We start from the raw sequence: 27,419 nt of genomic DNA, 5'->3' as shown, positions 1-27,419 counted from the left end.
TGCTTTAAGCAAGTGTCAAGACAATTTCTCAATGAGACAGAAATGTGAGCTTGTGGATTCTTTAGTTTTGTTCAGGAGTTATTGCATATTCTGCAGTAGTAGTGCAGTGAAGTAAGTGTCCAGCAAGAGATACAGCTTCCAATCAAGTGTATACAAACATTTAGAGAAAAAAAGCTCTGGAACTCAGTGATGAAGACCTGCTGTGCACAATCAGAGGAGTTGATCTTTTTGCCAAGGAGACAAGTTTCATGAATGTTGTCACAAACAGTACATGGTAACACAAGCACAGTCTGACCATTTTTTGTCTGAGGTTATGACTAGTGATGTCAGCAACAGCCGCTTCTCTGAATTCTGTTAAGGTTTCATTACACAAAGCTGTGAGATGAGCAAGTTTAACAACCTAACCCTTTTCCATAACTTCAGTTTCTCTCTGGTCATGCACCCAACTAAAAGCTTTACTGATCAGTGCCTTCTTTGTAGCTGTTTCAGACTCTGCAGCTGAAGTGTCAGACTCACGTTTCTGTCTCATGGAGACATTCTCTGCTTGACACATTATTATTATTATTATTATTATTATTATTATTATTATTATTATTATTATCATTATTATTATTATTATTATTATTAAAGGTGGTTTTAAAGAGGTCTTGTTCACAAGTGAGGGGAGGATGGAGCGTGAGATTGACAGGCGGATCGGTGCAGCTTCGGCAGTGATGCGGTCGCTGTATCGGACCGTTGTGATGAAGAGGGAGCTGAGCTGAAAGGCGAAGCTCTCGATTTACCGGTCAGTCTTCGTTCCTACTCTCACCTATGGTCATGAGCTCTGGGTAGTGACCGAAAGGACGAGATCGCGGATACAAGCGCTTGAAATGAGTTTCCTCCGCAGGGTGGCTGGGCGCTCCCTTAGAGATAGGGTGAGGAGCTCAGTCACACGGGAGGAGCTCGGAGTAGAGCCGCTTCTCCTCCACGTCGAGAGGAGCCAGTTGAGGTGCCTCGGGCATCTGTTCCGGATGCCTCCTGGGCGCCTCCCTCGGGAGGTGTTCCGGGCATGTCCCACCGGGAGGAGGCCCTGGGGAAGACCCAGGACACGCTGGAGGGACTATGTCTCTCGGCTGGCCTGGGAACGCCTCGGGATTCCCCCGGAGGAGCTGGAGGACATGTCTGGGGTGAGGGAAGTCTGGGAGTCCCTGCTTAGGCTGCTGCCCCCGCGACCCGGCCCCGGATAAGCGGAAGAAAATGGATGGATGGATGGGTTTTAAAGAGATGGTTTTTAAGGCTTTTTAAAAAAAACCAAAAAAAAACATGGGGAGTGTGGATGAGTCTCTGATGTGTTTGGGGAGGGAGTTCCAGAGGGTGGGGGCAGCAGTGGAGAAGACCCTGTCCCCCCAGGTCCTGCTGGGGGGGACACAGGAGGTTGGCGTCAGCTGATCAGAGGACATGGGTTGGGGTGTGGTGGTGGAGGAGCTCAGAGAAGCAGGTGGAGGCCAGATTATGGAGGGACTTGGTGGTACACAGTGGTGAGGAGTTTGAATTGGATGCTCTGAGGGATGGGGAGCCAGTGGAGATCTCTGAGGACAGGGGTGATGTGTTCATGGGAGGAGAGGTGCAGGTGCGGAGGCGGGCAGCAGAGTTCTGGATGTACTGGAGTCTGTTGAGGAGTTTGGAGGGGTGAACTGTAGAGCAGCTATTGCAGCAGTCAAGGCGATGCAGTTTGTGAGGGTGGAATGTGTGGCTGGGGTTATGGATTTGGTGAACAGGCAGAGTCCATGTCATCTGCAAAGCAATGGAACTGGAGGCTGTGGGGAAGGATTATATGACCTAGGGGGGAGGATGAAGAGAAAGGGTCTCCATCCTTTTTTCACTGGAGAGCCTTTACAAAACAAAAATGCCAAAGAGTTACTTATTTTAACAGTTGCAAGAAATGTAGTAAATATAAGAGCCACAGCCTTAGATTAGGGACAGTTAGATAGATGACATATAACCCATTATTCATTTATTAGTGCACAAAACTGGCCATTAATATCATAGATTTACAATGATAATTAATCAAATTGTACTTATTCAGCACAATATATATAATTCAACAATACCTTGGTGAGCTATTTGAAATGGGGTGGAGAACTACTGGTAGCTCCTGAGCTACAGGTTGGAGACCCCTGATGTAGAGTATGAAGAGGAGGGGGCTGAGAACTGAACCAACCAATTGCTTAAAGCATGGTTAGCATTTTGGAAAAACAGTAAATGCACTCAGTGGATCAGTCTTAGAAGACAAAAGTATGAACCTATCATTTACTGTCCCCTTGTAACTATGCAGGCTGTAGTTTTGCAGAGATGGCTGAGGTGGAGGTTTCTGCTTTGAAGAACTCTGAACAGCTGTCCAGTCTTCATCATTTTGTTGTTTCTTTGGCATGTTGTCTGCTTTCAATAGTATATTGTTGCATTACACCCATCTGAAAATCAGTGTATTCATTACAACAATGAAATAATGTGCAGTATTCAATGTGTAAATACACAAGAACTGAGACCCAATGTTTCCAATTTCATTGAAGTTTAGCCTCAAACAGAAACTTGACTGATCTTATTGATGAAATCAGGCACAGACATGTGCACGCACACATACGCACAGACACACTCGCACACACACACACGCACAGACTTGTGCACACACACACACGCACACACACACACACACACACACACACACACACGTACACACACCATACTTTGTCTCCCACATCTACTTTGGTTGGCTGTTATCTCACAATCTGACAATAGTTAATGTTCAGTCTAGAAGTCATGGACGCCTATAAAAGGACACCAATCTCCCAATAGACTCAATCTCTTCTTATAACCAGAAAAAATGATCAGCGTCTCTCACAATTGTCTTTGGAAAATAACTTCTGATGGGATGTTACATGAAGGGTCAGGATGTTGGTTGGTTGTGTGTGAGTTTGTATGTGTAACCTGGTTACCATAGTTTTATCTTGCACTCTGACCTTGAGTTTTAATATTAGTCACTATTAATGTAATTAATATTATTTACTTTTAATGTAATTCACTTCATATATAGTACAGCAGTACATAAGTCAACTCTTTTCAAATATTGTTTCTATTAAAAAAATCCTGCTTATTCCCATAAGTAATGGTAAAGCCTGAAAGTTCTGCTTTCTGCCGATTTGAGGTACAGTGAAGAACTTTGGTCATAGCAGCTGTTTCCCTCTAGATACAAAGGTCATCTTGGGCTTAAATTGAAGCTTATGAACATGGGAAGTTTTTTTATGTACATTTGAGGCAGTGATATATGCAATAAAATGCTTAAAAATGATCACTTTTGATGACAATTTGTCAGGCGGACAGACATTTTTTAGTCTTTTAGGAAATGTTGAGGGTGATATTTGACAGTAGAAAGGCAGCAAGCCCCAAAATATTTTTCTGCTAGTTTCCCCATGTGTCAGGATACACCATGCCAAATTTTAGGGTTATTTGACCATGTATGCGGTTTCAGTACCTTAATATTTACAGTTACATAATTTCGCAAATAGCTTTTCTTAAAAAGTGTGTTTTTTGGGCCCTGAGACCAAACGGGGCCGAGTTGGGGTTGGTCCCTATCAACTCGTTATGGCCCAAGATATAATATAACAGGAAATAATAGTGAAAAAAAAGGTAGCAAAAAACATCCTGAGGGGTGGACCTGGCTCCCGGCCTAATATATGTATGTGTGTATGCATATATATATATATATATATATATATATATATATATATATATATATATATATATATATATATATATATATATATATATATATATATATATATATATATACAATTATTTTTTCCCCATGATCTTCATGATGTTCATTTGTCAGAGTTAACCCTGATTCTATTCATCTTCTTCGTTTGTTTTATTTGAAGTTTTATTATTTATAAAACTCTATTGTCAACAAGAAACAAATTGAAGAACAGTGAAACCGTTTGAACAATATTTATAAAATATTGTCGCACAACAAGCTTGTTCACCATATTTATTAGTTTTCTTTCTTTCTAGAGAATTACTGCCTCTGAAGTAAAGTCCAGTTTGACTTTCTTCGGCATGTCCATCAGTCCAACATCATTGGACCAAAGTGGTGATGGTCTGCCAGACTTGATGGTGGGTTCCAAAGGGACTGTTCTCCTTCTCAGGTAAGTGCAACCACTTCCTGTGTAATATACTGTTCAAATAAGAGTGAATGGTGAAGATACAAGATTGAAGACTGGCAAGGACAGATTTGTGGCTTGTCGCTATGGTAATGTATGATGGGGTGTGGGCGTCATTAAACCATGACCATGTCACAAACGTGAGTACCAAATTGTGTATATCTACGACAAATAAAATGTTATTGTTCCACACAAATTGTCTAGGGGGCGCTGTTGCACCCATTTTTGTATTTTCTTATAGCAATCTGCTCAGGCTCGGGGTGTGCACCCATGATTAAAATTTGAGTGAAATTGGGTAAAGTCTGTGTGATTTGGTGATTTGCCCATTAGAATAACATGGCAAGTTTATGTCATTGCTATGGCGATGCCCGCATGGGTGTCAATGACTTTCTGGATCAAGATGGCAAAATGGAATTTTGTGCAAAATTTCAGACATTTTTGAAAAACCTTTTTTTTTGCCCCATTTTAAATTTGATTTCAATCCGTAGGGGTCAAGTATGGCCAAATTAGGACAGTTTGTAAGTGGGTCAGTCCATATGAAATCAGCCACCCTCCCCTATGAGCCATCTCAGATTTGGCTGAAAAAAATTCAAAAAGTTTCAAATGGTCCAATGGTAAATTAGAAATGAGGAGAATATCTTAAGATCATTTATGTACTGAAGTGTCAGTTTCTGAAACACAAAATGAGATTGTGCCAGATATCTCTCTGTACCAGCCAGGTCAATACAGTGCATGTATTTATGACAACAGGTGGTTCATTGGGAATATTTCAGAGCATTCAGATAAACACTGTGATGTCTATGTGAGATTCATGAATGGAGACGACAGAACCCTCATCTAGCCTCCTGAACATCAGCAGAACCATGCTGGGCCCCATTTCAGCACATAATCTGTTGTATTAAGGTACCAGAAATTCAGAGAAGAGCACAAAATTATCACCTTGACACTGCAGATTATGACAGGATCCAAACATTACTTCTGAAGTTCATTAGTGGTTAGGAACATTTAATGTGCAAAATACCAATACAGATGATCTACATGTAGGTTGCAAAGGGACCAAAATGGGCAGATTTATCCAGTATGTTGGTATTTTCTGCTGAGGTTGTTTTTCACACTGAATTCTTAAAATGTAATTTCTAGCAGTTGAACAAATAACAGACCAGATTAGTATATTTTGGTAACTTTTGTGTCAGTATCAAATTTTTCCTTGTTAATGTTACTGCCTTCTTGTAATATTTTTGTGCAAAAATTATATACATATGATGATACTGAAAGTCATGGTTATAGAATCAGAGACTTCATGATTTAACAGGCAATGAGTATTCCAATTGTAATTTGCCTTTGATCAGTTTCTATATTATCTCAACTTTTATTGCTTTACTTATACACCATGAAAAGCGGTTTCTTTGAGAGATAACAAAATATCTTTCTCAAATAAAAATAGAATAAATAATGCAAACAAACATAAACATCATAATTGTGTACGAAGTTAATAGTTGAATTTTCTCAAAGGATTAATGACAGTATTCGAAGCAATGTACCACAAATAATATCCAGTTGTCTTCCCTTATGACAAGCAAATACAGTCCCTGACAAAAGTCTTGTCACTTATCCATTTTGTAGAAACAAAAGCTTATAACCTGAATTTAAATTAATCGATTGGTTTTATAAATGTCTCATATGAAAGCTAAAACCCTCCCAAATTAATACTATATATATATATATATATATATATATATATATATATATACTAAATAAATTTGCTTCACTGAAGAAAGATTGATCATTTAATGAACACAGAAAGGTCAGATTTTGGCAAGACAAAAGTTTTTTGTGCCTACAGAAAATTGAACAAATAATTCACTTCAAATACAAAAATATGTTGCATAACGTCAGTGAATTAAGTAGTGGTGCTGTGAGATCCATATTTAATATCTTGTATGACTTCCATGAGCTTGAAGGACTACATCCATGCGGTTCGACAATGATTCATACAATTTGTTGATGAAGTCATCAGGAGTAGCAAAGAAAACAGTCTTCCATGCCTCCCAGAGTTCATCAAGATTCTTTGGTTTTGTCTTCCATGCTTCCTCTTTCATTCTACCCCAGACATGCTCAATGATGTTCATGTCTGGTGACTGGGCTGGCCAGTCCTGGAGCACCTTCATCTTCTTCGCCTTGAGAAACTTTGATGTAGAGATAGAAGTATGTGATGGAGCACCATCCTGCTGCAAAATTTGACCCCCTTTTTTTTTTTTTCATTTGTATTTTATTGTCTTTTCACAATGTGGATTTACATGATAATTTAGCAAACCAAGTAATTTACAAATTGTCCATATTGTCAATTCTGAATGTCCAATGTCCACAGTTAAGCACTTCCACATTTCTCATTTCTATTTGCACAAACTGTAATGTAACTTTCATAAGAACAGGTAATTAATAAAAAAAAAAAAAAAAGATAAATAAAATAAAATAAAACAAAATAAAACACTGTAGCTTTAAACCGGAGTGTAAATTCAGTCTTTGTTATCCAGACAATCATACCGGTTCTACACAAAGTCAGATCTATGTTGTTTAATATAGTGTAACCATCCTTTCCAATTTTTTTAAAAATTTATGACCTTCCAATCTAAGTGAGGCGGTGAGTTTTTCCATATTATAAATACTTAATATTATATCAAACCACTCTTCTATTTTAGGCCTCTGATCACTTTGCCATCTCCTGGTAATCGCTTTTTTACTAGCCAATAACAAAATTCTTAACATTTTATAATCTTCCCCTCTCTTTAAATTCAGAATATCAATCGTACCAAGATACATAATTTCAAAAGTCATTGGAATATTGATTTTGAAGACCTCATCAATCACTTTTTTTATATCTAGCCAATATTGCTGTATTACGGGGCATCCCCAGAAGATGTGGAAGTGATCCGCTATATCCGTGCCACAGAACCTCCAACATTTGGTATCCCCCCCTTTTCTCTGTGCCGGCGTTGCAAATACCTTACAGTGTTCTTCCAGCCATACTCCCTCCAAAAAAGGAATTAGTGGTTTTCCATTGGTAATTGTTAATTTCTACCCATCCTTCATTTGACATCTTAATTTTTGCCTCCCTTTCCCATCTTTCTTTTAAATATTCCGTACTGTCTGTTTTTAATTCCTCCAGTGCTTTATACAATTTGGCAACGGCTTTCCGAACTATCTGTGATTTGTATGCTTCCATAATGATTTTTATGATGCCCGATGTATCCAGGGCAACTTTCTTACTTTCTTGCTCTATGTAATGCCTTATCTGCAGGTACCTGTGAAAATCTTGGTTTTTCAGATTGAAACACTCCTTGGTTTCCTGGAAACTCAACACCCCTTGCTTTTTATTTAACTCCCAGTACATCTTTGGTCCGTTTTTCCATGTTTTAAATGTGCCATCAATTTTATTTGGTGCAAAATCAATATCGTAAGCGATCCACCTCAAAAATCTACATTGACTTAATAAGTTATACTTCTTCATAATGTTTGTCCAAATTTTGATAGCTACACCCAACCATGGATTTACATTTACTTTACAATCTGATCTTAATTTTGGATCAACTAATATAGCTTGTATTGGCATCCCCTCTATCACTCTTTCTTCAATGTCTTTCCATTTCGCGAAGTATTCAGGATCACATACATTTAATATAACCCTCATTTGAGCTGCCTGGAAGTAACTCTTTAGACAGGGAAGGGCCAGGCCACCTCCATCTTTTGGTAATTGCAGGGTTCTATATCTTATTCTTGGCCTGGCCCCGTGCCATATAAATCGAGATATTATTTTATCCCATTCTTTTAATTCCTTCCCAGTCAGCTCAACCGGCAGGTTTTGAAAAAGGTATAGCAGTCGGGGCAAGACATTCATCTTAATCACTTCCACCCTTGATGTCAATCCCAAATAGGGTATCAAGTTCCATTTACTCAAATCCATTATTATCCTTGTAGTTAATCGATCATAGTTTTCGATTTTTAATTTTAGATAACTCTTTCGGTAAATTAATCCCTAAGTACTTCATAGATTTCGAATCCCAATTGGCATCATAACTGTTTCTTATACTCTGGTTTGGCACATAGTTGAAAGCTATAATTTGGGTTTTTTGAACATTGACTTTATACCCCGACAGCATACCGAATTCTTTAAAAACCTTCATTAACCTAGGCAAAGAAGAGTTCGGGTTATCCAGGTATATCAAAGACGTCGTCTGCAAATAATGCTATTTTCTGTTCTAACCCCGTTCATTGTAATACCTTTAATGTCATTGTTTTGCTTTATCCACTGACTTAATGGTTCTAAAAATAGGACAAATAACAGTGGGCTTATGGAGCAGCCTTGATGACATCCCCGTTCTAATTTAATGAATTTAGATAAACTGCCATTAACCTTGATCCTCGCAATGGGATTTGTGTATAAAGTCTGAATGGTTTTGATACATTTTTCATGAAAGTTGAACTTTTTCATTACTCTGAAAAGAAATTCCCATCTCACGGAATCGAAAGCTTTTTCAGCGTCCATTCCCAATATTACTGTTTCTAGTTTCCTTTCGCTTATATGTTGCATGATATGCAAAGTCCGACGGATGTTATCGTGGGTTTGTCTGTGTTTTATAAATCCGGTTTGGTCTAAACTAATAATATCTGGCAAAAGTTTTTCAATACGTCTTGCTAATATTGCTGTAAATAATCTATGATCGACATTTAGCACACTTATTGGCCTATAGTTGGAACAATTTGTTCTGTCTTTTCCTTCCTTTGCAATTACAGAGATAATTGCTTCCCGCCAAGAATCTGGAATTGCTCCTCCTTTCAGTATCCAGTTAAAAGTTTTATGCAACATTGGGATCAAAGTTTTCCTATAAGTTCTGTACCACTCAGAGGTATATCCATCAGCCCCAGGGCTTTTATTGTTTTTAAGTTTGGATATTGCTGTGCTTATTTCTTCTACTGTTATTTCAGACACCAATGAATCATTTTGTTCAGCTGTTATTTGTGGTAAGGTCAAATCATTTAAAAAGTCATCAATTTGGGATTCATTGTTGTTATGTGCCTGAGAGTACAGCTGACTATAGAAATATTCAAAACACTTTTGAATTTCTTCAGTTCTATACACTATAGATTTTGTTTGTGGATCCTTCATTTTGAACACATGTCTGTCAGCTTGCTGTTTTTTTAATCTGTAAGCCAATAATTTTGCAGCTCTATTCCCAGCTTCATAATATCTTTGTTTAGTGTACACCATATTTTTCTGAATTTCTTGTGATAGTATCTCATTAATCTCAACCTTTTTTCTTTTAATTTTATGCATGATATTATGATCTATATTCTTTTTATGTTCCTTTTCCAATTTTCCCAAATCCATTTTGCAAATGTTTTTAATCTTATTTTGAGTCATTTTTTTTTTCTTGTGTGCCGATCTGGCTATCAAATGCCCTCTCATCACAGCTTTACAGGCGTCCCACAATTCTTCATTTTACTTAAGACTTTGCTCCTTTTGATTGGGTTCCGCAAGCCGTTAACATTGTAAGAGGCTACCTTCATATAATTGTTTTGCTCTGTCATGAACTATTCCCCTGTTTCTTGCCATCCCTTCTTTCACCCCATATGCTACATCGTTTGAACTTGGTGAACTGCTAATAACACATAAAAACAAGAACATAAATAGGATTTCCATACCTGAGGTTGTACATTTTCCAACCTTTCCTGAGCTCTTTCCCAGCTCTAAGGGAAAACCCCTATCAGCCAGGGGGCCCTTATGACCTTTATCGGTCCTGTCCATATTACAGTCTCGGTAAAATAAACTAAATAATTCAAAGTGAACATAAAAAACCCCGATACACACTTGAAAAGAAGAGTTTATCGTAGTCCTTTCTTATTCTATACTGAACCTATATTGTACACCCTATTCTCAGTTTTGTATGCATCATTCTTCACCTTGTCCTTCATGCGTCCTCTTCTGTGGTTCTTCTAAAGGCCTGTAGTTTCTCCCTGTAGCCCACTGCAGTTTGGTCTTGCTTGTTCATTGTCTGGTGGGAACTCCACATCAGGCGTTATAACTTTTCCAGTGGATCTTCTGCTGGTTTGATGATGCGTACTTTAATCCCTCTATCCACCAGATCTCTAGTTGCTTCGGCCGCTGAGTTGTAGAGGCATGTCTCTTCATCATAAAAGACGCGGAGCTTTGCAGGAAACGGTGTTTGAAATTTGATTCTCTTCTCTCTCAGTACCCTTTTTATTTCAGCGTACTCTTTTCTCTTTTTCATCACTTCTGGAGCATAGTCGTGGTCCACATACACTCGTTGTCCTTCAAAGAGAAATCCTTTCTTCTCCCATGCCTTTTTGACAATGTCCTCTTTACACTTGTAGCTTAAAAAATCTTGCTACAATCGATCTTGGTGGAGCATCCGCTGGTGGTCGAGGTCCTAGTGCCCGGTGCGCCCTTTCAATATTAAACGAGTATGTGGCAGGTAGCTCCAGCTTCTCTCTGAGTACATTTTCCACAAAGGCACACATCGTCTCAGCTCCATTTTCGGACCCTTCTTTGATCCCGTGTATGCGAATGTTGGCTCTTCTGGCACACCCTTCTTGATCAATCTGTTTCTCCTCTAACTTTTTATTAATTCTGAAGAGCTCGCAAGCGGCTTCCTCCACTCTCTGAATCTGGTCCTCCGCGTTTCCAATCCGTCCTTCTGCTTCGTCAATCCTGCCATTTGCCATTCGGAGGTCCTCTCTGATGCCTCGTAGGCTGTCTGCTGTCTCCCGCCTGAACTCCCTTATTTCTTGCAGGACTGCCTCCAATTCTGTCATTTTCTCAGATATTTGCTCCTTTTCGGGCACCGGCTCCTCCGCTCGCTCCGAAATTAGCTTAGGGTTAGCTTGCTCGATTTCTCCGTCCCTCGAATCAGCATTCACAGTTAGTTTCTTTAGTCTTCTTTTGGTCATGTTCTACGCCCCTGGGGTTTTACCTTGATCCTTTCTTATTTCAGGTTTTAGTCAACAGTTTTCGGGCGTTTTATCATCTTTAATCGGGGACCTACGTGTCTATGCTACCGTCATGTTTGACCCGGAACCGGAACCCCCAATTTGACCCCTTTTATGGTTGGGAATGTAAGAGGTAGCTAATACTTCTTGATATTTTAGGTTATTGATATTGCCTTCCACCCTGCAAATGTCTCGCACACCCCCATACTGGATGTAACCCCAGACCATGATTTTTCCGCAACCAAACTTACCTGTTTTCTGGGTGAATCTTGGATCCATGCGGGCTCCAGTAGGTCTCCTGCAATATTTGCGGTGGCTGTGATGTAATTCAACCGAGGATTCATCTGAGAAATCCACCTTCTGCCACTTTTCCAGTGTCCATCCTTTTAGCAGGCTGTGGGCCTTGGCAAATGCCACACGTTTTTTTAATTGCCTTTTGTTTAGTGCTGGTTTCTGTGCACTGATTCGACCATGGAGGCTATTTCGAGACAGAATTCTATAAACTGTTCTGGTTGACCCAGGGACTTGAGGTGACCAGGCCTGGTGGAGCACTGCTGCAGTGGAAAAGGGGCTTGCCTTGGATTTTCGAATCAACAAACGGTCCTCCAGCAGTTGTCTTGTGGGGTCTGCCGGACCTGGGCTTGTCAAAAACATCTCCAGTCATTTCAGATCTTTTTCTTATTCTTTGTACTTGATGCTGAGACACATTGAAGGTGTCAGCCACCTCAGCAGTGGATCTGGTCTTCAGCCTCTTGATAATTAACGCTTTGGTCTCAGGGTGGATCTTAGGCATGTTGTCAGAGGTCAAGTTGCAGTTGATGTGAAGGTCTGGTGTGCTGGGGTTCTTTTTATACACACCCACTAATTAATTGATCAGTAACTGATCACAGGTGAGGCTGTAATCTAGGATTGGGTGCATCATATGGCAAGGCAACAAGACTTTTGTCTTGCCAAAATCTGACCTTTCTGTGTTGATTAAATGATCAATCTTTCTTCAGTGAAGCAAATCTATTTTAGTATATTGAGCATAATTTGGGAGGGTTTTAGCTTTCATATGAGACATTTCTAAAACCAATCGATTAATTTAAAGTCAGGTTATAAGCTTTTGTTTCTACAAAATGGATAAGCGACAAGACTTTTCTCAGGGACTGTAGTGTTGAAGGCTGTTAAAGGTAATTGAACCTTTCTAGCAGGTGGAAAAGTACCTAAGCTCCACCAAGAATGACCCATGAGAGCTCATTTTCAAAAATTCTGTTTAAAATGAAGGAAGTTAAAAGTAGATGTTTTTATTACTTTAAACCACAGGTGTCAAACATAAGGCCCGGGGGCCAGATCCGGCCCTCCAAGACCTTTAATATGGCCCTCGGCTGATTTTCTACTAAAATATTTAAATTATATTTTCTATTAAAATATTGTTAATTTTCTGTGGTGTTTATCACAGCAGCATCTCCAGCATCTCTGTGCGTGGCCCCCCCACCAGAGCAACACAAATAAAGGACGATCATTTTGACTGTTGACCATGACACCCTCGTCAGCAAAATGTCCAAAATGAGAAAAGTGGAGCCGAGTGCAGGATTTTACAAGAAAAACTGACTTATTCCTATGTTGAATCATGTTAAAACATTGTGTTGAAATTGCATTTTTATTAAAGTTTCAGGTTCATAATATTATAATATTTTGTAAAAGGGTTCATCAATTAAAAAATATTTCTGTAATAGATTTGCGTTTCTCTGCACAAATATTTGAACTTATTGTTATTTTTGGGGTTTATATGCCAGGAGTTTTCTGATCCGGCCCCTTTGGATCAAAGTAGGTTGGATACGGCCCCCGGACCAAAATGAGTTTGACACCCCTGCTTTCATCTAATCAGAATATGCCAAAGTTTCTCTGGTAAAAATGTTTTTATCAACATCTAACTGTACCCACATGGGGAAATGAGGGTCCAAAGAAGGGGCCAAAAAGGTCACATTTGGTCTGTAACCATATTTGGGGCTCTACACCATCCACATGAAAGCTCAGAAAAGTGTGAGATTGTTGTCAGAAATGATCATTCTCTCAAATATTCTGGTTCAACAGTTAGTTTGTAAATACCTGCTTGAAGTAAATAGATCTGGGACCTCAAAAATTGAAAAAATAAAATAAAATTGAGCGACAACCAAATGTGAGATTTTGCGCCACCCTTAATAAAGATACTCAATATTTGACAACAGATTCAGAATCTATGACCAAGAATCTACTATAATACAAATTTCCAGCTTCTTAGTTCTATTTTTATGAAGTTATGGTCTCTGAAACATATAAATTAAGGCTTCCGAAAAAGTGAGAGACTAGTTTATTTATTATTATTTATTTTATTTATTTCCGGAAAATGGAAATAGCCAAAAGTTAGAGAAGCGCAAGTTTTATCCAATGGCAAAGTTTCTTGAGTTTTCATCATTGTTCAGTGGGTGAAAAATGGGTGAGTTGGTTGGAAAAAATAAGAAGAAAAATAAAAGAGCGAAAGAAATAATAATATTTCGATTTTTTTTAGCTAACAATCTATAAGTTTTCGGAAAGCTCTTACGCATTCCTTCGTCCTTCATGTTACTTCACACCAGTTAACTTCCTGGCCTAATTGGTGGGTTTCAGATTGTACAATGTGATGATGTCATACTCTCAGACAGCAGGCAAGAGTCATATTTCCCAATTGATTACACTGTACTTTGCCATGAAATATCCAAAAGGTAAATGCATAAAAGTTGAATCTGTTAATACTGACTGTATTATAACAAAAATCTGCATTTAAACAGTATTAATTTTACTGGCCTATAGAATGTTATGATGTCATCTGAAACCCAGCAATAGGCCCTTCATCAGTTTGTGGCGCTCGGGCCTAATAATACTTTATCTTTTTTTTATCATAATATTTTCAGTCTTTTAAACTCCCCTTGGAGCTGGGTCTATCATGTAATATTTTTCCTGCTTTAATATTATATACTTTTTATGTATATTTTTATCATTCATTGCTATAATGTGCTTCATCCATGTGATATTCCCTTATATTGATCTGCATACATATATTTGGTCGTATTAACCATTTTTCTTTATTTACTCTGTCCCAGGTCCAAACCAATTGTAAAAGTAGATGCCGCAATTTCCTTCATGCCACAACTGATCCCAACTCAGAATCCCGACTGCTCAAAACCTCTAGATGCTTCTGCTACTGTCTGCTTCACTATGTTCAATGTCACTTCACTAGATCAAGGTCCTTATTAAAGTTTCAGTCATTCTCTTTTCAGTATTTACTGAATATACGTGGTTTTTCAGCTCAAGCAAGAATCAATTATACTTTTACTTTGGATGCCACACGCATTGTCCCAAATAACCGGGCATTCATCAAGGAGAAACAACCAGACGCAACTGGAAGTCTCACCATTACACTGAACCATCATGAATGTGTTATTATCAGATTCTTTATACAGGTTACAAATGTTGATTTATATGCATGAATTTTAATGTGTATTGTTTTTATTAATGTCCAGTACACTTTACTTACAGTCATGTCCTGAAGATGCTCTCAGTCCTCTTTACAATGAGTTGCAGTTCACATTTGAAAGCTTGGCTTCCTCCCAAAACCTCAAACCAAGTCTCTCTGAACAGTCCCCCACAAAAGTCAACAAAGATGTAGGTGGACAGGGAGATGATTTATAAATGTTAAACATATATTTAATCGAAATATTTTCATTTTAGTTGGGGTTTGAGATCAACTGTGGGGTGGATGACACGTGTATTGACAGACTCATAGTGGACTTTAACTTCACCAGGTATACAGTTTTTATGTGATAGTTTTTCACAGAATGTTACTCTTTAAGCTACTTAATCACCATTTTGACTTTACAGATCTTCTGTAGTCCGAATTGGCATTGATGATTTGCTCAATGTGACAGTGTCATTAGAAAATATAGAAGAAAATTCCTATGATACAAGAGTCATCCTGACATATCCTTCGGGACTTTCCTACCGCAAGTTCACTGGACTTCGAGTAAGAAGTTTGCCAGATCATCACTGATTGCCAACTACTTTCTTATTCCTTGTTATATTTCTTTAAGGGGAGAATTGACTGTAACTCAGTGGACAGTAAGGACAGTTTGATACGAGGACGGACCGAATGCTTTATTGATAAGCCTATCTTTAAGAGCAATGCAAAGGTTTGTGGTTTATTTTTTCATAAACCCTCTCTTGTGTAGCATGCACCATCAATTGCCTTTGGTATTGTTGTAGGCGGTTTTTGTTGTCTCATATGGCTTCAACACCAACAGCCAACTCGACAGGAGGATTCTTATCACTGCAAATGCAACCAGGTGCCATTCACTGTAGTATCAACTTGAACAAAACTATATAAGCACTTATCTTTTATTTGTTTTCATTACTTTTAGTGCCAATTCCTCCCATTTGTCCCAGCGATACAAAAAGAGAGAGATTGATGTTAAATACAGCATTTCAGTGACAATTGGAAGGTACATTTAACAAAAAATGCCTACATTATTGTACATATTTTTTTCCTCACATAAAATCTCTTCAGTTCAAACAGCTACACCAATTTTACATTTGGTAAAAATGATCTACAGAAGCCACTCAATCAGTCAATAAAGGTAAAGTACAATGGATTGTGATATAGGTGAATGTCTTTTCATAATATTAAATACTCTTTTTGCAGGTTACAAATGAGATCAGAACATTGAATTTCTCTGTGGTGATCCGTGTTCCAGTAAAGCTTGGCAAGAGGGACATCTGGGTAGACTCTGACTCTTTGCAGGTAAAAGGAGACAAGGAAATTCACTAGTTTTATAAGGTAGAAAAGGTTTCATAGGACTTTAACATTTCAGCTCTCATCCAGAACCCATTTTCACTTTGATGAAAAGTGACCACACCTGGGTAAATAAAGGATTACACCATCAGACTTCTGACATAACTGGGCTCATATGGGGTTATCTATTGAACTCGTTCATCTAATAAACATAATTATAAGCATTAGATTTTTTTTTTAGTAGAGTAAATACCTTCTGTCATTTTTGAATTGTACTGTGCTTGTAGTATTGTGCTTGTTGTGTTTTTTCAAGATTCCAGACTGTCAAAAAGACAAGGATGAAGAGCCAACGGTGACAGATTTTGTTCCACAAATACAGAAGAACAAATTTGTGGTAAGTATCAATTTCAATACTGTCACAATCAATATGACAACACTAAAATTAGAAATCTGGTCATTTGTGTTTATTTTTATCAACCCAAACAGAACTGCAGTGTGGCCAAATGCAGGGTTTTCAGGTGTACTCGCTTCATGGGGCAAATGGAGAGTAAAGACTACATCATCTCTGCTAACCTCAGCTCAGGATGGATTGAGCAGGTCTTGACACTGTCTAACACATACATTTACATTCAGTATTACCTGACAGATGCCAGTGTGCCATGATACATTTATGCCTCCCACAGATTGGACTAAAATCTGCCAAGTTTCTCCTCATCAGCACAGCCATTCTGGAGTATGATACAGACCGCTTTATTTTCTATTTTGCAGAGAACAAACCCGTCAAGGTACAGTGCCATCTTTTGTTAAAATATAAGAAATGAGATGAAGTAAATCACAATTGTTACCAGCTATTTTAAGAATAAATGTGAGCCACAAATATATATATATATATATATATATATATATATATATATATATATATATATATGTAAGTGTGTGTGTGTGTGTGTATATGTATATGTATGTATATGTATATATATGTGTATGTATGTATATGTATATATATATATATATATATATATATATATATATATATATATATATATATATATATATATATGTATATATGTGTATATATATGTATATATAGGTATATATATGTGTGTGTGTGTATATATATATATATATATATATATATATATATATATATATATATATATATATATATATATATATATATATATATATATATATATATATATTAGAATTTTAATAAACAATGTAGATGCGTTATGACTTTTTAATCATCTTGAAATGTTTGTCCTTCTAACAAACTGCAGACTAGCCCACTGGGTTTTGGTGTCAGCCTCTAGAACTGATCTGCTAATATTTCTAAAGAGTACAGTAATATTTTTTGTAAATAAATTCCATTCATGTGTACTAAGTACGTCTCCACAGATTGAAGCAGAAGTAGAAGTCTATACGGAAGTGGACTTCACCAAAGAAATCATTGGAGGATCTGTGGGAGCAGTGGTGCTGGTGCTGTTACTGACCGCTGGCTTATACAAGGTAGATCATGCTGTGGAGCCATTATGAAAATAACACTATTACTCGGCCCAACACTGTCTGCATGTATTCTACAGGCTGGATTTTTCAAGAGTAAATACCAACAGATGATTGCTGATGAGACTCAAGGGCAGGAAGAGGCTCTCGATGGTGCTCCAGAAGAACCAGCAGCTTAACATAAAATATAGCCTAACATATAAACAATATTCAATAATAGGGCTGTAATTAATTCAAATGGATTCAAATATATATCAACCTTTTTTATCATGTTTACAACAAAAGTAGCCTAACTTTCCTTTGCAAATAAAATGCTTGTTCACAGTTAGATTTAAATAGCCTAGTAAACACATTCTATGATTTTGTATGTCCCAGTTGGTCCCTTTAAGAGCAGGGTGTTGTGGGTAGCTCCCATAGACTGGCCATGGTAGCTGCAGGGCCACAAGGCACCCTCTTCTTTCTGCGGCCGCTTTATATTACAGCCAGTGTATGTACTACTTACCTCTCCTAAATAACATTTTGTGTTGCTATCAAGTCAAATGCCTGTTCAGCCTCTGTCCCACAGTTAGGCAATTACAGAGCAGGGGAAGAAAGTAATATGTTCTTGTATGGCTCAGGGGGTGCAAATTCAAATAATCTCTGAGAGGTATGGTGCAAAGCATCTCTTAAATGCTTTCATTTGATTACAAGAACCATGTACAGTAGCAGTAAACTTAAAATACATAAATATAAGTTTATGAAATAGGCCTTCAAATGATCAATATATAAAAAATTATTGCAAAAAGCACTAAGGATTTTAATTTAAGTTTTATTGAGCTATGAAAAAGCTGAAAATCAATATGCATGTGATTGGAAAGAAAACATTTGCAAACTAATGACACAATATCATATCTTTGAACAGTTAACACAGTTAGTTTAATGTGACTATGCAGCAATGTGGAGAGGATTTACAAAGACAGTAATATGGAGGTAACAATAAGCAACAGAACAGACACTTCAGCTGAGTTTCCCCCCGAGGCTGTTGTATTCACTGCAGCAGGAGATGGCATGTCTCCCACAGTTTCCTTTATGAAATTAGCGAAACTCGAAGTTTTGGTGAAGACATGGATGTCAGAGTGGAAGGTTTTAGCTCCTCTCACAGTGATCACAGCCGCCTGAAACCACGAGGCACCTGATCGGCACAAAAGAGCGCCACCCTGGTCTCCCTGAATTTGCACAGAAAACTGTAAATTACATTTCATTATGTTATTATGAATTATAATATGCTTCAGGAGAGATATGAATAAAACTAAGTACCACATGCCTCCTAAATAGCATTCTAAATCGGTGAGTCAGTGAGTACTCTTTGGGCCCGATCTTGCCCCTAATCTTAGCACTAGCGCAAGCATTAAGGAGTGGGCGTGTCCAGGTGGGGCTGTACTTCGCTGCTGGAGACTGGAGTGGGACAGTACAAGTACATATATAGTGACGGCTGTGGCATTTAAAATCACTGCCAGTGTGGATAATGTCCGTAATCTTTGCCTCATTATCAGACAGCAAAGTAGAGTGTGGGGAAAAGTTATATATGGGTACACTAAAACAACTCCGGAGCCCCATAATTCAAGTACACACCAACACAGGCGCAAGGAATATAGAAATTTGTATGGGCCAAGACAGAACTGACTGCTCAGGGTTTGTGTTCAGAACACTCTGCGCACACGTACGCTACTCTTGCGCACGCACACACATCCTTTCATAGTTTTCTCTGGTCGTTTTCCTCCCGTTACACAGCAGACCAGTGTCTATCTTATGCGCTCCCCATCCCACAGCAGACCCGCTGCTTTCTCGCACCCACTCCCTCCTGTCCCGGAAGCCCGCTCCAACAGACTCAACTGAGAGACAAATGTCCATTGCTGCTACCGCTGACCGCTCACATTCTCGTCTCACGGGTCTACTGCATTTGGTCCCACACAGGTGGAAGTCTTGCGGATTATGGAATATGTTTATTGTCACATAAATTATTCTGATGTTACCAATTTGCGCACAGATATATGTGCGTCTGCTCCGCCATCACAGCCCAGAGCTGTGTTGTTAGCAGAGCTAAATGCGCGAGCTGATCCCTGTCAGAGTCCGGTCGCAGGAATGTGAGGAAATCGACATCACAGCATTAGGACGGCAGACAGGGTAAGAAAACACACTTTAGGACATCGTTGTAAATGGCCTCATTTGAATGAAGCAGCATTTGTACAGATCCAGATCAAACCAAACTATAGAGCAGAGCTGAGCCGATACAGGGAGCAGGCGCGGGGCTGTGCTCTGCTGTGGGAGGGCATCCGGACGGCTCCAGCATAGCACAGGAACATGTTATGAATGTAAAGCATTTATCATCCTAATATATTTCCAAATAAAAGAAGCCTTGAGCATGTTACATGTTGTTTTTCAGTGGACTCGTTTGATATTTGTTTTTACGATTTTGGCAATTTGGCTGAACGCGCCACACCACGCCCTCAGTCTGCTCCAGTCCACCGATATTCAGATACGGCACACCTCCTGCTTAGAACCCCACGCCCCGCACTTGCGCTAGTGCTAATTGGAGGCAAGATCGGGCCCTTTGTGTGAAAATGAACGATGCACTTTTGGTTTTGAATTTTAGTGGCACGAACAACGACGTGAGAAAAGTTATTCACAAAAGAGGCACAAAGTTGCTCCGCTGGCCCATAATTACCTTGACTTTTGTATGTTTAGTTTCACATTAGTGAGATGGAACTTTATATTGTTGAGAAAAGTTTTCTCTCAATCTGTCTTTGTGTAAATTAATCTGATTTCTACCTGAGACCTAGACCAGTCATTAACATGTATAAAGGCTCAGCAGACATTGCGTCCAAGCTACAAGAAGTCCTTTGTTACTTTACCTATCCTTACCCAGTGTAAACCCAGTGTAAAAACTGATTAGCACATGTCTGAGAAGCAAAATTCATTCTGCTTTGATATATATGTCATTTATAATTCTGTTCAAATACTCAGAGCTCAGATGCTCTCAAGGGAGATGGAGAGAAGAGACTTGAGAGGTGATTGGAGAGAGGATACTTGAGAGAGGCTGTTGGTCTCTGGCCAGAACAGGTCAAGACCCTGTCCATATCTACTGTAACAAAGAATAAATCTGTGTCTGTATTCCAAAAACTAACCGGGCCATGCAAATGGATTCATTATTGATCATCAAGAGATACATAATTTTTTCCTCTACATTAGTATCTGGGGTTGTTATTATTTCTCAATAGGCAACCTAACAGGTGAGCATTGAGGTGGTGAGTCTAGTTCATGCAGCTAATGATTATGTTTTTGTTTCCATCGGCTAACCTCATTTGTGAAAATTGGCAAATCTGTCCATTGTTTTACCTGCTGAACATCCATGGAAGTTGTGCAAATATTGCCCAGGTCAGAAACACTCTCACAGCTTGCAACATAAGTTTTCAGATCTCTGAGAGTTGGTTTGTTTCCTAAAAAATAAAAATGGTTAGCCTAACTTTGAAAGTAGTGCAAGAACAGCAGTTCTCAAGAATGAATTAGACCATTCATACCACTGGTCCCACTCATAACTCCAAAGGCTGATACCCAGCACTGACTCCCAACAGGGAAGGTAGTGGTGTTGATAGTGTCCACACATACAGGTTGGATGTCATTGGTGTAGCTAACAGACATGGCCAGCTTTATCAGTGCAATGCTGGATCCTGAGGTAGCACTCATTATAACATCCACAACACCCATAGAGCTGGTCTCACTTTGTCCAAAAGACACAGCCCAATCTTGAAGATTTGGATTTGAGCTGAAACACAAGGGAAAAAAAATCATTGTTTATCTTGGCAAGAATTACTGTGTTCTGGGGTCGATACTGACTCAGAAAAGTACTCTGCAGCAGTAAGGACAAAGTTGTCAGCAATCAGAGTGCCTCCACAAATGTATGCGCCGCTTTTGTAAATACGGACCATCCATGGCCACATCTGAGAAATACTGTTCTCATTTCTCACAAAATCACTGGGAGCAACACCACAAAATGAGCCTATAATGTAAAGTATGTATATTATCGAAAATACTGCTGGAATATATATTTTTAAAAGAAAAAATCTTATGGAAAAAATACTAACGAGTAGGACTCATGGCACTCATTTGTAAAGGAAGCCCAGGACAGGTGGTGCTAGTGTCAGGATCTGGTCCACTGGACATAAACTGGACAAACCCGGGCTGATCTGAGCTGATGTGGGAGTTGATCCAGGGCTGGTAGTTGGAAACTCTGGAGTAGACTCCTGGCAGGTTGGGTCGAGCGCAGCCAAAACCAAAGCTAACGACACCAGACTGAACCCAGACAGAGCCCTGCTTACTGACCATGGGACCTCCAGAGTCTCCCTAAAAGACAACAGTGCATGTGTGAGATGAGATGTTATGTTCTGCTGACAACATGTTAGTCCGATAAGAACAGCACAGTACCTGACAGGAGTCCTTTCCTCCATCCAAAAGACCTGCGCAGATCATGTTGTCTGTGATTGTGCCCACGCCGTTCAGACAGTTACACTGACGGTTTCCCACAACAGGCACTTCCACTTCCTGTAGGGTTTGGGGAAACGGGAGCGGTTCTGAGAGGAGAAACACTGGTCACTTCATTACATTCACATGATGAAAAGTGTTTGTGCAGAGTGAATTAAATCAAACTGACCTCCCTCTCTAACGGTGCCCCAGCCAGTGACCCAGCTATCAGTGCCACTGTTGAACACACTGTGAGCGGCTGCCAGACACACCGGCCTGATGTAATCTGTGAAAGTGACTGCTGAGGACAGTCTGAGCAGAGCAATGTCGTTATCACTGGTAAAACTGTCATAATTTGGATGTAAAATTATTGTTGACACTGATTTGGAAAATTCATTTGGGTTTGTGCCTTGTAAGTTTTCTCGACCAAGGGAAACCTCCCATCCAAAGGTATTGGTACTGTAACCGAAGAGACAGACAATAAATATAACAGATGTTAAGTTGGCATTGTTTAATATTTTGACAATAATTGAAGCATAACCTCCTCTAACCAGCCAGATGGTCCTCTGTAATATTAAAAACTCTCACTGACCTGGAGAAACAATGGGCAGCAGACATAATCCACTCCCGGTTGATGAGGGATCCGCCACAAATGTGTCGGCCAAACCTCTGCAGACTGACCTGCCAAGGCCAACTTCCTGCTGGAGCATCTTTGCCTCCAACTATCCTGGTGTTCAGAGGAGTGATGCCACACACTGTAACAAATAATGTAAAGTTGTTGTCGGCCTGGAGTCAGAGCCTCCACAAAATCTCCCATTTTCCTTGTAACCTTGATTAGTGCTAGAAAATTCATTCATCACTAATGGTTACAGCTGTCTTGTCACTAACCTCCCTGCCTAACTCTATATTATCTTTTCATCTTCATAAAGAACACTAAAGTCTAAGGAGTCTGCAAATCTATCACCACCCAGCGAAGAGCATTATTTGGCCCACATAGTTCCCGCCACTCTTCTGATAATTTAGTTTAATCAACTTAATGTTGTTGCAGCATGTTCCTTCCTAGTTAAACAAGTGGTTGTAAAAGTAGAGGAAGGAATACTGACGTTTTTGCAGTAGGCTCCAGCAGCTCTGCCTCTGTAGTCTCTGGCTCTGGGACTGTGGTTGTGTCTTGTGGTGGGGCAGTTGTAGTGAGAAGAGGAGGAGGGGGCAGACCAGGACAGGTGGCGCTAGTGTCAGGATCTGGTCCACTGGACATAAACTGGACAAACCCGGGCTGATCTGAGCTGATGTGGGAGTTGATCCAGGGCTGGTAGTTGGAAACTCTGGAGTAGACTCCTGGCAGGTTGGGTCGAGCGCAGCCAAAACCAAAGCTAACGACACCAGACTGAACCCAGACAGAGCCCTGCTTACTGACCATGGGACCTCCAGAGTCTCCCTAAAAGACAACAGTGCATGTGTGAGATGAGATGTTATGTTCTGCTGACAACATGTTAGTCCGATAAGAACAGCACAGTACCTGACAGGAGTCCTTTCCTCCATCCAAAAGACCTGCGCAGATCATGTTGTCTGTGATTGTGCCCACGCCGTTCAGACAGTTACACTGACGGTTTCCCACAACAGGCACTTCCACTTCCTGTAGGGTTTGGGGAAACGGGAGCAGTTCTGAGAGGGAGAAACACTGGTCACTTCATTACATTCACATGATGAAAAGTGTTTGTGCAGAGTGAATTAAATCAAACTGACCTCCCTCTCTAACGGTGCCCCAGCCAGTGACCCAGCTATCAGTGCCACTGTTGAACACACTGTGAGCGGCTGCCAGACACACCGGCCTGATGTAATCTGTGAAAGTGACTGCTGAGGACAGTCTGAGCAGAGCAATGTCGTTATCACTGGTAAAACTGTCATAATTTGGATGTAAAATTATTGTTGACACTGATTTGGAAAATTCATTTGGGTTTGTGCCTTGTAAGTTTTCTCGACCAAGGGAAACCTCCCATCCAAAGGTATTGGTACTGTAACCGAAGAGACAGACAATAAATATAACAGATGTTAAGTTGGCATTGTTTAATATTTTGACAATAATTGAAGCATAACCTCCTCTAACCAGCCAGATGGTCCTCTGTAATATTAAAAACTCTCACTGACCTGGAGAAACAATGGGCAGCAGACATAATCCACTCCCGGTTGATGAGGGATCCGCCACAAATGTGTCGGCCAAACCTCTGCAGACTGACCTGCCAAGGCCAACTTCCTGCTGGAGCATCTTTGCCTCCAACTATCCTGGTGTTCAGAGGAGTGATGCCACACACTGTAACAAATAATGTAAAGTTGTTGTCGGCCTGGAGTCAGAGCCTCCACAAAATCTCCCATTTTCCTTGTAACCTTGATTAGTGCTAGAAAATTCATTCATCACTAATGGTTACAGCTGTCTTGTCACTAACCTCCCTGCCTAACTCTATATTATCTTTTCATCTTCATAAAGAACACTAAAGTCTAAGGAGTCTGCAAATCTATCACCACCCAGCGAAGAGCATTATTTGGCCCACATAGTTCCCGCCACTCTTCTGATAATTTAGTTTAATCAACTTAATGTTGTTGCAGCATGTTCCTTCCTAGTTAAACAAGTGGTTGTAAAAGTAGAGGAAGGAATACTGACGTTTTGCAGTAGGCTCCAGCAGCTCTGCCTCTGTAGTCTCTGGCTCTGGGACTGTGGTTGTGTCTTGTGGTGGGGCAGTTGTAGTGAGAAGAGGAGGAGGGGGCAGACCAGGACAGGTGGCGCTAGTGTCAGGATCTGGTCCACTGGACATAAACTGGACAAACCCGGGCTGATCTGAGCTGATGTGGGAGTTGATCCAGGGCTGGTAGTTGGAAACTCTGGAGTAGACTCCTGGCAGGTTGGGTCGAGCGCAGCCAAAACCAAAGCTAACGACACCAGACTGAACCCAGACAGAGCCCTGCTTACTGACCATGGGACCTCCAGAGTCTCCCTAAAAGACAACAGTGCATGTGTGAGATGAGATGTTATGTTCTGCTGACAACATGTTAGTCCGATAAGAACAGCACAGTACCTGACAGGAGTCCTTTCCTCCATCCAAAAGACCTGCGCAGATCATGTTGTCTGTGATTGTGCCCACGCCGTTCAGACAGTTACACTGACGGTTTCCCACAACAGGCACTTCCACTTCCTGTAGGGTTTGGGGAAACGGGAGCAGTTCTGAGAGGAGAAACACTGGTCACTTCATTACATTCACATGATGAAAAGTGTTTGTGCAGAGTGAATTAAATCAAACTGACCTCCCTCTCTAACGGTGCCCCAGCCAGTGACCCAGCTATCAGTGCCACTGTTGAACACACTGTGAGCGGCTGCCAGACACACCGGCCTGATGTAATCTGTGAAAGTGACTGCTGAGGACAGTCTGAGCAGAGCAATGTCGTTATCACTGGTAAAACTGTCATAATTTGGATGTAAAATTATTGTTGACACTGATTTGGAAAATTCATTTGGGTTTGTGCCTTGTAAGTTTTCTCGACCAAGGGAAACCTCCCATCCAAAGGTATTGGTACTGTAACCGAAGAGACAGACAATAAATATAACAGATGTTAAGTTGGCATTGTTTAATATTTTGACAATAATTGAAGCATAACCTCCTCTAACCAGCCAGATGGTCCTCTGTAATATTAAAAAACTCTCACTGACCTGGAGAAACAATGGGCAGCAGACATAATCCACTCCCGGTTGATGAGGGATCCGCCACAAATGTGTCGGCCAAACCTCTGCAGACTGACCTGCCAAGGCCAACTTCCTGCTGGAGCATCTTTGCCTCCAACTATCCTGGTGTTCAGAGGAGTGATGCCACACACTGTAACAAATAATGTAAAGTTGTTGTCGGCCTGGAGTCAGAGCCTCCACAAAATCTCCCATTTTCCTTGTAACCTTGATTAGTGCTAGAAAATTCATTCATCACTAATGGTTACAGCTGTCTTGTCACTAACCTCCCTGCCTAACTCTATATTATCTTTTCATCTTCATAAAGAACACTAAAGTCTAAGGAGTCTGCAAATCTATCACCACCCAGCGAAGAGCATTATTTGGCCCACATAGTTCCCGCCACTCTTCTGATAATTTAGTTTAATCAACTTAATGTTGTTGCAGCATGTTCCTTCCTAGTTAAACAAGTGGTTGTAAAAGTAGAGGAAGGAATACTGACGTTTTGCAGTAGGCTCCAGCAGCTCTTGCCTCTGTAGTCTCTGGCTCTGGGACTGTGGTTGTGTCTTTGTGGTGGGGCAGTTGTAGTGAGAAGAGGAGGAGGGGGCAGACCAGGACAGGTGGCGCTAGTGTCAGGATCTGGTCCACTGGACATAAACTGGACAAAACCCGGGCTGATCTGAGCTGATGTGGGAGTTGATCCAGGGCTGGTAGTTGGAAACTCTGGAGTAGACTCCTGGCAGGTTGGGTCGAGCGCAGCCAAAACCAAAGCTAACGACACCAGACTGAACCCAGACAGAGCCCTGCTTACTGACCATGGGACCTCCAGAGTCTCCCTAAAAGACAACAGTGCATGTGTGAGATGAGATGTTATGTTCTGCTGACAACATGTTAGTCCGATAAGAACAGCACAGTACCTGACAGGAGTCCTTTCCTCCATCCAAAAGACCTGCGCAGATCATGTTGTCTGTGATTGTGCCCACGCCGTTCAGACAGTTACACTGACGGTTTCCCACAACAGGCACTTCCGCTTCCTGTAGGGTTTGGGGAAACGGGAGCAGTTCTGAGAGGAGAAACACTGGTCACTTCATTACATTCACATGATGAAAAGTGTTTGTGCAGAGTGAATTAAATCAAACTGACCTCCCTCTCTAACGGTGCCCCAGCCAGTGACCCAGCTATCAGTGCCACTGTTGAACACACTGTGAGCGGCTGCCAGACACACCGGCCTGATGTAATCTGTGAAAGTGACTGCTGAGGACAGTCTGAGCAGAGCAATGTCGTTATCACTGGTAAAACTGTCATAATTTGGATGTAAAATTATTGTTGACACTGATTTGGAAAATTCATTTGGGTTTGTGCCTTGTAAGTTTTCTCGACCAAGGGAAACCTCCCATCCAAAGGTATTGGTACTGTAACCGAAGAGACAGACAATAAATATAACAGATGTTAAGTTGGCATTGTTTAATATTTTGACAATAATTGAAGCATAACCTCCTCTAACCAGCCAGATGGTCCTCTGTAATATTAAAAACTCTCTCACTGACCTGGAGAAACAATGGGCAGCAGACATAATCCACTCCCGGTTGATGAGGGATCCGCCACAAATGTGTCGGCCAAACCTCTGCAGACTGACCTGCCAAGGCCAACTTCCTGCTGGAGCATCTTTGCCTCCAACTATCCTGGTGTTCAGAGGAGTGATGCACACACTGTAACAAAATGTAAA

General features: G+C 40.3%; 1 protein-coding gene and 2 pseudogenes across 2 annotated transcripts in view; 2 read left to right on the top strand and 1 right to left on the bottom strand.

The window, feature by feature from the left end:
- Positions 1 to 17,992, top strand: part of LOC110159543 (integrin alpha-D-like) — a 62,349-nt gene extending 44,357 nt beyond the window's left edge. For both annotated transcript variants that reach the window (XM_055149873.1, XM_020924103.2), the window contains exons 15-30: positions 4,048 to 4,181; positions 14,303 to 14,445; positions 14,508 to 14,662; positions 14,739 to 14,864; positions 14,931 to 15,004; positions 15,081 to 15,222; positions 15,290 to 15,388; positions 15,462 to 15,541; positions 15,617 to 15,697; positions 15,763 to 15,832; positions 15,898 to 15,996; positions 16,301 to 16,381; positions 16,474 to 16,584; positions 16,671 to 16,772; positions 17,386 to 17,496; positions 17,571 to 17,992. In XM_055149873.1, coding sequence (XP_055005848.1) covers positions 4,048 to 4,181; positions 14,303 to 14,445; positions 14,508 to 14,662; positions 14,739 to 14,864; positions 14,931 to 15,004; positions 15,081 to 15,222; positions 15,290 to 15,388; positions 15,462 to 15,541; positions 15,617 to 15,697; positions 15,763 to 15,832; positions 15,898 to 15,996; positions 16,301 to 16,381; positions 16,474 to 16,584; positions 16,671 to 16,772; positions 17,386 to 17,496; positions 17,571 to 17,669 — 1,707 coding nt within the window. In that variant the 3' untranslated portion in view covers positions 17,670 to 17,992. The remainder of the gene's footprint in view (positions 1 to 4,047; positions 4,182 to 14,302; positions 14,446 to 14,507; positions 14,663 to 14,738; positions 14,865 to 14,930; positions 15,005 to 15,080; positions 15,223 to 15,289; positions 15,389 to 15,461; positions 15,542 to 15,616; positions 15,698 to 15,762; positions 15,833 to 15,897; positions 15,997 to 16,300; positions 16,382 to 16,473; positions 16,585 to 16,670; positions 16,773 to 17,385; positions 17,497 to 17,570) is intronic.
- Positions 17,993 to 18,437: 445 nt separating this feature from the next.
- On the bottom strand, positions 18,438 to 27,266 carry LOC110159726 (transmembrane protease serine 9-like; annotated as a pseudogene).
- Positions 27,267 to 27,282: 16 nt separating this feature from the next.
- The window catches only part of LOC129407912 (integrin alpha-D-like), a 25,856-nt pseudogene continuing 25,719 nt past the window's right edge, over positions 27,283 to 27,419 (top strand).

The sequence above is a fragment of the Boleophthalmus pectinirostris genome, unplaced genomic scaffold (genome assembly GCF_026225935.1).
Source record: "Boleophthalmus pectinirostris isolate CB_2022bp ecotype Guang Dong unplaced genomic scaffold, ASM2622593v1 HiC_scaffold_14, whole genome shotgun sequence".
Taxonomy (NCBI): domain Eukaryota; kingdom Metazoa; phylum Chordata; class Actinopteri; order Gobiiformes; family Gobiidae; genus Boleophthalmus; species Boleophthalmus pectinirostris.
The sequence above is the reverse complement of the archived record's forward strand: the minus strand, read 5'-3'. Positions and strand labels throughout refer to the sequence as shown.